Source organism: Lutra lutra, chromosome 12 (assembly GCF_902655055.1).
Source record: "Lutra lutra chromosome 12, mLutLut1.2, whole genome shotgun sequence".
Taxonomy (NCBI): domain Eukaryota; kingdom Metazoa; phylum Chordata; class Mammalia; order Carnivora; family Mustelidae; genus Lutra; species Lutra lutra.
This window is the reverse complement of record NC_062289.1, coordinates 72978363-72989228: the sequence shown is the minus strand read 5'-3', so window position 1 is coordinate 72989228 and position 10866 is coordinate 72978363. Positions and strand designations below refer to the sequence as shown.

Genomic DNA, 10866 nt, shown 5'->3' with positions numbered 1-10866 from the left:
TTCTCTCTCTCTCAAATAAATAAATAAAGTCTTAAAAAATAAAATAAAATAAAAGAAAAGAGTTGCATGGTCTACTGACTGAGCCAGTCAGGGTCCCCCAGATCTTTCTTAATGAGCTTTGCTTGAATTATTCCTGCTCAAGCCCTTATCTGGTAGGTATTATCATTTGTGTTTATTTTCTGTGAATGGCCCTTTTAATGCTAGCATAATATTCCATTACATCTATTTTTATTTCTCATCCTAGCCTCCCTTCTGAGATCCAGACCCATGTTTCTATCTGGGGGTCTCCCCAAGAATGTTTAAATTTGGCATGTTTGGCCTATTAGCCTTGTGCCTAGCACCTAGTAAGCTTTCCATAAAAAGGAGCTACTACTGGCCATCAATGTCATTTTTTACCCCTGCCATCTGATCTACATCCTCTTTCTACTCCTCAGTAGGATCCCAGAATCACTTATTTTTTGTCAGCAGTCCTGGCCCTGGGTTAAAGTCCTGAGTTGTTGACCATGTGTGGGGGAGCCCTTAGGAGAATCCACCCTCATTCTCCCACCTGTGGGGAAGAACTGAAGCAATTAAAATGAAGACACTCTCGCTTCAAGTCCACACTACTCTGAACAATCATTTTGGTGGGGAGAATTTGCTAGCAGTAGACAGGATATAAAGTTCCCCCACACAGCTTTGCTGGGTGGGCCAGCAAACGCTGGTGATTCATGGCCCCAAAGGGGCCTGTAGAGATCTAGATTTATGCTATGGTATGGTTACAGCAATGGTGTCTGCTGTGTGCTCCAGAATGGTAGTTCATAGTTTGCGGGGCTGCAACAGGGAGCAACTGGGCAGCCACACTTAGGGAAGCAGGGCAGTGAAATGGTAACACTGGGGCGCCTGGGTGGCTCAGTGGGTTAAAGCCTCTGCCTTTGGCTCAGGTCATGATCCCAGGGTCCTGGGATCCAGCCACCCATTGGGCTCTCTGCTCAGCAGGGAGTCTGCTTCCTCCTCTCTCTGCCTGCCTCTCTGCCTACTTGTGATCTCTGTCAAATGAATAAATAAAATCTTTTAAAAAAGAAATAGTAATGCCAGCAAGCTCTGGATGGGATAAATCAGGGTTTTCAGTCCCATCTTTGCTTCTCATTATCTAGATAATAGTTAGCATGTGGCTCTGTCCTGCTGAGCTTCTCACTTTTCCCAACTGTACTGAGGTGATGCTAATGATAGTTAACATTTAAGGACTGCTTATTCTTCAGTCAAAACAGGAAACTGTCTACTCAACCATTAAGAGTTATTTAAAAGTAGGATTTTTTTTTTAATACAGAAAACTATATATTCCCCCACCTCACAACACACCCATTTTAACTTGGTGACACTTAAAAAATAAAGAAAACACATATATGGTTTGAAAATGGAAGTCAGAGTACAAAATGAGAAAAGCTTTCATTTTTCGACCAATTTATACTTACAAAAAAAAAAAAAAAAGCAATTTCATGGGTTTCAATTTAGTATGTGCCAGCCACCGTTCTAAAGCTTTATATGTTTTAACTACCTTAAATTCCTCAACAACCCCACGAGGTAGGTACAATTATTATCCTCCCTTGGTAATAATACAATTTCTCCCAAAGAGAAGAGGATCTGGGAGAGAGCACAGGCAACCTAAGCAGCCTCCACGTGATTTAAAAGTTTGAGAAACACAGAGGTCAGTATATGCAATTAAGTGCCAAGGAGGATTGTCCGCCGGGTGTCCGAAACACAGCCTGCTGGGGCGCCACACTCGGCAGGTACTTGGACCGACCGACAGTCCCTCACTGACCCACACGCAACTGGGGACCAGCCGCTACGTGGTTCCCGGGAGAAGGCGCGCCGAGTTCCGATGCCTCAACCAATCTTGCTAGAGTAGGCGTACTCCCTGAGAACAAAAGCGTTCGGAGTGACTGCCGCTATGACCACTCAACGCCGAGTCCAGGCCCGCGCCTCCAATCACAGCGGAACTTCCAATTGGTGAGGCCTTTCTGAAGTGGGGCGGACGGGAGGGAAAAGTCCCGCCTCCCTAGCGGTTCTCAGCCAACCGGAGAGTCCGGGCGGCAGCCGCCGGTTCGGTTGCGCTGTGTGTAATGATCTGGGGCCTGAGGGCGGGGCGGGGAGCAGGCCGGGGTCTGTGGGGAGGGGACACTTCCTGCGGGCGCGCGGAGCGGAGACGGTGACAGCCACGCGCGCACGTGCGCGCCTGGCCGCAGCGCGGCCCCGAGACCTTCACCGGCCGCTGAGAGGCGCGCGGGGGCTGGGCTGCTGCTGTCTAGGGGCCCTGTCCCGAGGCGTCCCCAGCGTCCCGGGCCCGAGTCCCTGAGCGCCGGGCCGAGCCCACCCCGTCGGTCCTGGCTCGTGTTTCGTCCCCGTGGCCGTAAGGGCCCGCCCCCCAACTCCCCTTTACGCACCCGGGGCAGGGTCCTCACGGCCCATGCTGGCCGCTGGGGGCCCGTGCCGACCAGACAGCTCCCAGGCCGGCCAGTTGGCTACCATGGTGGCCCTGAGGCCTGTGCGACTCCTCCAGGGGGGCTAACAGGTCCAGAGCGCAGGCCTCGGGGCGCGAGGGTCCCGAGTCTGAGCCCCGCGCCATGGCCGGGGCCATCGCCTCCCGTATGAGCTTCAGCTCGCTCAAGAGGAAGCAGCCCAAGACGTTCACCGTGCGGATCGTCACCATGGACGCCGAGATGGAGTTCAATTGCGAGGTAACCGGCTGGCAGCCCCGACGGGCTGCGGCAAGGGGGAGCCTGGCGGAATCCGGCGGAATCCCCGCTCGCCGGGCCCTGTCGTGGGTCGGGCACGAACTGGGGCCCCCCTGCCGCGGTGACAGTCAAGGTGGAAGCTTGAGGGATTCAGCTTATATCGTTTCTGAGCATAGACAGAGGTGACCAGAACCGGAAGGAGCCATCTAGGCCCAAATCCTCACGTTAAAGATAATTGCTGCTCATTTTTCATAGGGCTTTTGGGTTTGGAAGCACTTCCTGAAGGTTTTCATTCATTGTTACTGCAAGAGGCTGGAAGCATCCATGGTGGCGAATTCTGGTGTCAAGCTTAAGTTCCAGCTCTGTGGGCTTTTTATTTATTTATTTTTTTACTTCATTAGATATTATTATGTGCCCCAGGCATTAAAAGTTGCATCTTGTATATTGGAAAGTCTGTACTTCTTTCCCTTTTCCAAAAGCCTTAAAGGAAACAGTTGATAACTAATACTTTTGATGCAGTTTACATCATGATGAGAACAGTTACTATTTGTTGAATATATTCTAAGTGTCAGATGCTCCTACATTTAATTCTCACAACTACCCAATGAGGTAGGTACCCCAAACCATACATCATCTAGTAAGTGGCAAAGTGGGATTTCAAGTCAAGCTTTTAGCCAAAAGTACTGTCTCTCAAGTAATTTAAGTCCTTGCTAGTCCAAAGTGTGGTCTGTGAAACAGCAGCATTGATAGTAGTGACCTAAGTCAGGGGTTGACAGACTTTTTCAGTGAAGGGCCACGTAGTAAATACTTTCAGCTTTGCAGGCCATGGGATCTCTGTTACAACTTAGCTCTTCAGCTCAGCTACTATAGCACAAAAGCAGCTTAGGATTCATTTCCAGCATGACAGTGTGAGGGGTGTCATTGACCTTGCTCGTCTGTAAGACTGGTGAAAATTATTTAAAAAAACTCAACAATTTAAACCATCTGGAAATGGCCCTAAGGGCAAACATTTATCAAATGAATAAACATCTATTCAAGAAAATCTGAAAATTTGCTAAGAGGCGAGAGTCTATAGTATTTGAACCAAGGCTGCTACCTCTCTCCCCACTTCCAACTCAGCAAGGTGGAGATTCCATTCCAGACTGCTGCAGTCCAGAACACAGGGCTCCCTCTTCCCCTAGCTCCCTGTCAGACCACTTTCTTCCCAGGAGGAGCAGTACTTCAGTGTTTCTTATCCTGCTCAAGCCTACTTGTTGCTGAGACAGTCCCAGGTGTGTGTAGTTGAAATATGAGTCTTCCTTCTATCCAGCTCCTACTCACAGAATGGGAGCTGTGCCTTGAACATGGCACATGACTACTGGGGCTCCCCAGTTGCTCTCATCCCAGACCCAGCTTGCATAATGGTGGTTCCATACCAGAGGAGGCAAACTGAGAAAATCTTAGGCTGTTGTGTGCCATCCCACCCCTTCCATCAAGGATTCAGAGATTTTACCTAGAAGGAGAAGAAGGCTTTAAAACCTGTGGTTCCTGCTCTTTTCCCAAAGACAGTTACTTCATTTGCAGCAAAATGTGGAGAAGTTTATGACTAAGGGAACTCTTAAAAACTGGAGGATTTGGGGGGCACCTGGGTGGCTCAGTTGTTAAGTGTCTGTGTTAAGTGTCTGCCTTCAGCTCTGGTCATGATCCCAGGGTCCTGGGATTGAGCTCTACATCTGGCTCTCCACTGCGCAGGAAGCCGCTTTCTCCGTCTCCCATTCCCCTACTTGTGTTCCCTCTCTTGCTGTCTCTCTCTCTGTCAAAAAAATCTTAAAAACAACAAAAACAAACAAACAAAAAACCTGGACGATTTGGTGAAGGGGAGTTGGGAGGAGATTATGGATTTAATGAAGATACAGCCTAGGCTGTAGACCCACTACTTTGCAGGCAGAGAGTCAAAGATTAAGATGGGGTGGGGAAGATCCCTTATGGGATTGAATAAACTGTTCCCTCAAAAGAGTCACCTTTGATTGGATTATTTTGTAGACCAAGTTATGCCCCAGGGTCTGGTTGAAAATAATAGAACAGTAAGACATGATTAAAGGAGTTTTAACAGCTAGGTGTGATCAGGGGAAGAGAAAGTGCCCTGCTGAAACCACTGTCACTCCAGGATGACTGTAGCCATAAACAAATTTGTGTGTCTTTGAGGAACAACAACATCACAGGCCTTAACACTGTGTGAATGAAATAGATTTCACTAAAACATTCCAGCCAATCACTAAATAAGTAAAGAACGATAAAAAGCCCTGGGACTGGGGTAGGGAGAACCAGTCCAGTATCTATATTATTTAGATGATATATTACTTAAAATGTCCAGTTTCCTGCAAAAAAATTGTGAGACATGCAAAAAGGTAGGGAAATATGACCCAGACAATGGAAACAAACTAGCAGTAGAAATTGCCATGAGAGCAACCAGATGTCAGATTTAGCAGAAAAGATTTCAAATAATCATTACAAATATGTTCTCAGGACTAAAGGAAAGCATGATTAAAGAAGGAAGGTATGACATTTTCACATCAAGTAGTAGAAGATCAAGTTAAAAGATAGGAATTACAGAAAAGAACCAAATGAAAATTCTGGAGTTGTAAAGCACCATAACTGAAGTTAAAAATTCATTAGAGGGGCTCAGAGTAGATTCAAACAGGCAGATGAAAGAATTAGCCTGCTTGAAGATAGAATGATAGAGATGATGCAAGCTGAAAAATAGAAAGAAAAAACAATGAAGAAAAAGGTACAGAGCCTCAGAAAAATGTGGGAAATCATTAAGTGCACATATGTATGGGAATACCAGGAGAGGAGAGAGAAAAAATATTTAAAAAAAAAAGTAGCTGACACTTTCTGAATTTGTTGAAAAACAATAGCGTAGACATTCAGGAAGCTCAGTAGACTCCAAGGAGGATAAACACAAAGAGATCCACAAATAGAAAAAGGGGAAATTTGGAAAGTCAAAGACAAGGAGAAAATCTTGAAAGCAACAAGAGAAAAAGGACTTATAACATACAAGGAAACCCCAGTAAGATTAACAGCTGTCTTCTCTGCAGAATCTGGATGCCAGAGGCTATGGGATAACATATTCAAAGTGGCCAAAGAAAAAACTTGTCAACTAAGAATCCTATAATATTTCAAAATGGCTATTTCAAATATGAAGGTGAAATAAAGACTTTCCCAGGTAAATGCAAATTGTAGATGTTGTTCAAAGACTTGCTTTACAAGAAATACTAAAGGAAGTTCTTCAGGCTGAAAGCAAGTGGCCTCAGACAGTAATCAAATCTACATGGAATAAAAAAAGAGCACTGGGAAAAGTAATTATATAATGACAAAAGACAGTATAAATTAATATTTTTCTTTTCTTGTAATTGATTTAAAGAGCAATTGTATAAAATAACGTATATAATGTACTGTTGGGCCTATAACATACAAATATAATATATGTGTAGTGTACTTTCCAATAACAGCACAAAGGAGGTAGATGGAAGCAAATCTGTAATGGGCTAAGGAAATGACCACAGATGGTCAAGTAACAACAACAATGTATTGTTGGGTTTGTAATTTTTATATATATATGTGTGTGTGTATATACACACATATATATAATATATATGTGTATATATACATATATAATATATATATATATAATTTTAATATACAAATATAAATAGTCTACAAAAAAGGTGAAAAGTGAAAGGATATATAGGTATATATAGATACAGGATATATATATAGATACAGGATCTATATATATAGATACATAGGATGTATATATCACTGGAATTAAGCTAGTATAAATCTCAAGCTCATTCTGATAAGATTTATCTGCTAAACCCTGGAGCAACCACTAAAAAAATTTCCCCAAAACACTTAAAAGATATGAAGAAATCACTAAATAAATGTAAATGCTTCATTAGAAAATATTCACCTAATGTAAACAAGTAGTAAAGGAGGGATGGAGAAACAAAAACGTGAAACACATAGAAAACAAAAGTAAAATGACAACTGTACCCCAAATAATTAGATAACTTAAATGAGATGGACAAATTCCTGGAAAGACACCAACTACCAAAATTTACTCAAGAAGAAACAGACAATCTGAACAGACCTATAACCAGTGAAGAGATTAAATTGGTAATAACAACGCCCACAAAGAAATGTCCAGACTGTATGTACTAAAGGCCCAAATGGCTTTATTACTGAATTCTACCAAACATTTCAAGAACAATTAATACCAGTTCTTCACATGCTCTTTCAAAAGAATAGGAGAGCAGGGACTACTTCCCAACTCATTTTATGAGGCTGGCATTACCCTGATATCAAAACCTGACAAAGCAATCACAAGAAAACTAGAGACTAAAATCTCTTATGAATATGGAAGCAAAACGGGGTGCCTGACTGTCTCAGTTAGTGGGTCATGTGACTCTTGATCTTGGAGTTGTGAGTTCCAGCCTCATGTTGGGTGTAGATTACTTAAAAAAAATATGGAAGCAAAAATTCTTATTTTTTAAAATTTTATTTATTTTATATATAGAGAGAAAGAGCATGAGCTGGGGGGGCGGTTAGGGAGAGGTAGACTCCCTGCTGAGCAGGGAGCCCCAACACAGGACCACAGGACTCAATCCCAGGACCCCGGGATCTCTACCTGAGCTGAAGGCAAATGCTTAACCAACTGAGCCACCCAGGTACTCCTGGAAGCAAAAATTCTTTTTTTTTTTTTTTTAGATTTTATTTATTTATTTGACAGACAGAGATCACAAGTAGGCAGAGAGGCAGGCAGAGAGAGAGGGGGGAAAGCAGGCTCCCTGCCGAGCAGAGAGCCTGATGCGGGGCTCGATCCCAGGACCCTGGGATCATGATCTGAGTCGAAGTCAGAGGCTTTAACTGAGCCATCCAGGCACCCCGGAAGCAAAAATTCTTAACAAAAATATTAGCAAACTGAATCCAGCATCTATCTATCTATCTATATGATACACCTATATATGTATATCATACATCATAACCCAGTGAGATTTATTCCAGGAATTCAAGGTTGGTTTAATATCTGAAAATCAATTAACATAATACATCATATCAATAGAATAAAAAAAATCACATGATATTTCAATACATGCCAAAACACAAAATCCAGCAGCATTTCATGAAAAAACACTGAACAAAATAGGAATAGAAGGGAGCTTCCTCAACCTGATAAAGAGTATCTGTGAAGAACCCACAGCTAACTATCATACTTAATAGTGAGATCAGGAATAGGAATAAGACAAGGATATCTTGCTACTTTTTTTTTTTAAGATTTTATTTATTTGAGAGAGCATGAAATGAGCAAGGGGAAAGACAGAGACAGAGGGAGAGGGAGAAGCAGACTCCCTGCTGAGCAGGTATCCTGCTGTGGGACTTGATTGCAGGACTCTGAGATCATGACCTGAGCTGAAGGCAGACCCTTAGCCATCTGAGGTGCCCCTATCTTGCCAGTTTTTTTTTTTTTAAGATTTATTTATTTGATATATAGAGAGAGGACACAAATAGGCAGAGTGGCAGTGAGAGGGAGAAGCAGGCTCTCCACTGAGCAGGGAGCCCTATGCGGGCTCCATCTGAGTACCGGGGATCATGATCTGAGCCAAAGGCAGCCACTTAACCAACTGAGCCACCTAGGCGCCCCTATCTTGCCACTTCTGTTCAACAGTGTGCTAGAGGTTCTGGCCAGGACACTTAAGCAAGAAAATGAAATAAAAGACATTCATATTGGAAAGGAAGAAAATAAAAATATATTCAGAGATAATATGATCACGTATATAGACTCTAAGAAATCCCCTATAGGGATTTTCCTATAAAACTATTCGAACTAATAAATGAGTTAAACAAGGTGGCAGGATACAAGAGCAATACACGAAAATCGCTTGTAATTCTATATGCTTGCAACGAACAATATGAAAATGAAAATTCTATTTACAATAGTATCAAAAAGTATAAAATACTTAGGCACACATTTAACCAATGAAGTGTAAAACTTATACTCTGAAAATTATTAAAACATTGTTGGTAGAAATTAAAGGACCTAAAGAAATGGAAAGTTATCCCTTGTTCATAGATCATAAGATTTAACATTGTTAAGGGGGCAGTATTCCCCTAGCCGATCTACTCATTCAGCATAATCTCTATCAGAATCCCAGTTTATTTCTTTGTAGAAATTGAAAATCTGATTTTAAAATTTATATGGAATTGCAAGGGATCTAGAATAGCTAAAACAATCTTGTAAAAGAAGAGGAAAGTAGGAAGACTCCTACTTCCTTATTTCAAAACTAACTACAACCATTGTCAAGGCAGTATAGTACTGGCATATAGATCAATGGAATAGAACTGAGAGTCCAGAAATAGATCGATTTATCTACGGTTAACTGATTTTTTTTTTTTAAGATTTTATTTATTTATTTGACAGAGAGAGATCACAAGTAGAGAGGCAGGCAGAGAGAGAGAGGGAAGCAGGCCTCTTGCTGAGCAGAGAGCCCGATGCGGGACTCGATCCCAGGACCCTGAGATCATGACCTGAGCCGAAGGCAGCGGCTTAACCCACTGAGCCACCCAGGTGCCCCCGGTTAACTGATTTTTGACAAGGGTGTCAAGGCCGTTCAATGGAGGAATGAATAGACTTACCAACAGTGCTGAGACAACTGGTGAGCCACATGCAAAACAATGAAGTTGAACCCTTATTTCATACCACATACAAAAATTAAAAATGCATCAAAAATGTAAATATAAGAACTAAAACTATAACACCGTTAAAACGGATAAATCTTCATGACTTTGGATTTGGCATAGGATTCTTAGATATAACAAAAGCATGAGTAACAAAAGAAAAAGTAGTAGACTTGGGTGCCTGGGTGGCTCAGTGGGTTAAAGCCTCTGCCTTTGGCTCAGGTCATGATCCTGGGGTCCTGGGATCGAGCCCCGCATCAGGCTCTCTGCTCAGCAGGGAGCCTGCTTCCTCCTCTTTCTCTGCCTACTTGTGATCTCCGTCTGTCAAATAAATAAATAAAATCTTAAAAAAAAAAAAAAGAAAAGAAAAAGTAGTAGACTTGATTTCATCAAGATTAAAAACTTTTATGCTTTGAAGGATGCCACCAAGAACTGAAAAGAAATACGAGGAAATCATGTATCTCATGAGGGTCTTCTACCTAAAATTTATGAAGGACTCTTATTGCTCAGTAATAAGAAGGCAAATAACTCAATTAGAAGGTGGGCAAAGGAGGGGTGCCTGACTGGCTTTTCAGTAGAACATGACTCTTGATATCAGGGTTGTGAGTTCAAGCCCCATGGTGGGTATAGAGTTTACTTTAAAAAAAATGGGCAAAGGATCTGAATAGACATTTCTTTGAGGAAGATACACAAATGGCCAATAAGCACATGAAAAATGCTCAACATCGTTAGTCATCAGGGAAATGAAAATAAAAAACACCATGAGATACCACTTTACCACAATAAGAGCCAACCACTAGGATGATTAGAATCAAAAAGTCATATAATAATAAATGTTGGTGAGAATATGAGGAAATTGGAACCCTTATACACTGCTGATGGGAATGTAGAACAGTGCAGCCACTTTGAGAAACAGTCTGGCCATTCCCTCAAACAGTTAAATATAGAGTTCTCATCTGACCCAGCAATTCCACTACTAGGTATCTACTCAAGAGAAATTCATGTGTATCTACAGAGAAACTTGTACACAGGTATCTATAGCAACATTATTTATAAGAGCCAAAAGGTAGAAACAACCCAAATGTCCATCAGCTGATGAAAGGGTAAATAAAAGGTGGTATATCAGTACAATGGAATATTATTTGGCACTAAGAAGGAATGAAATAATAAATACATGCTACAAATGGGTAAACCTTGAAAACATTATTGCTAAGTGGAAGCAGCAATCACAAAAGTGTGCCTATTATTTCATTCATCAGCAAGTCTGGAGTGGGGACATGTAGGGAAATGGAAAGTAGATTTGTGGTTGCTTAGAACTGGGAAAAGGGTACAGGGATACAGGAGTGATAGCCAGGGGATGCAAGGTTTCTTTGTGGAGTGAAGAATATATTCCAGAATTGACAGGGGTCATGGTTGCACAACACTGTGAATATTCTAG

General features: G+C 42.1%; 1 protein-coding gene across 6 annotated transcripts in view; it reads left to right on the top strand.

Annotated features, from left to right (window-relative positions):
- The first annotated feature begins 2100 nt into the window (after positions 1–2100).
- Positions 2101–10866, top strand: part of NF2 (NF2, moesin-ezrin-radixin like (MERLIN) tumor suppressor) — a 79716-nt gene continuing 70950 nt past the window's right edge. For 4 of the 6 annotated variants that reach the window (XM_047696727.1, XM_047696724.1, XM_047696725.1 and 1 more), the window contains exon 1: positions 2103–2714. In XM_047696727.1, the coding sequence (XP_047552683.1) occupies positions 2601–2714 (114 nt within the window). In that variant the 5' untranslated portion in view covers positions 2103–2600. Of the gene's footprint in view, positions 2715–10866 lie in introns of all 6 variants that reach the window. The other 2 variants (XM_047696729.1, XM_047696728.1) reach the window with 2 other exon arrangements.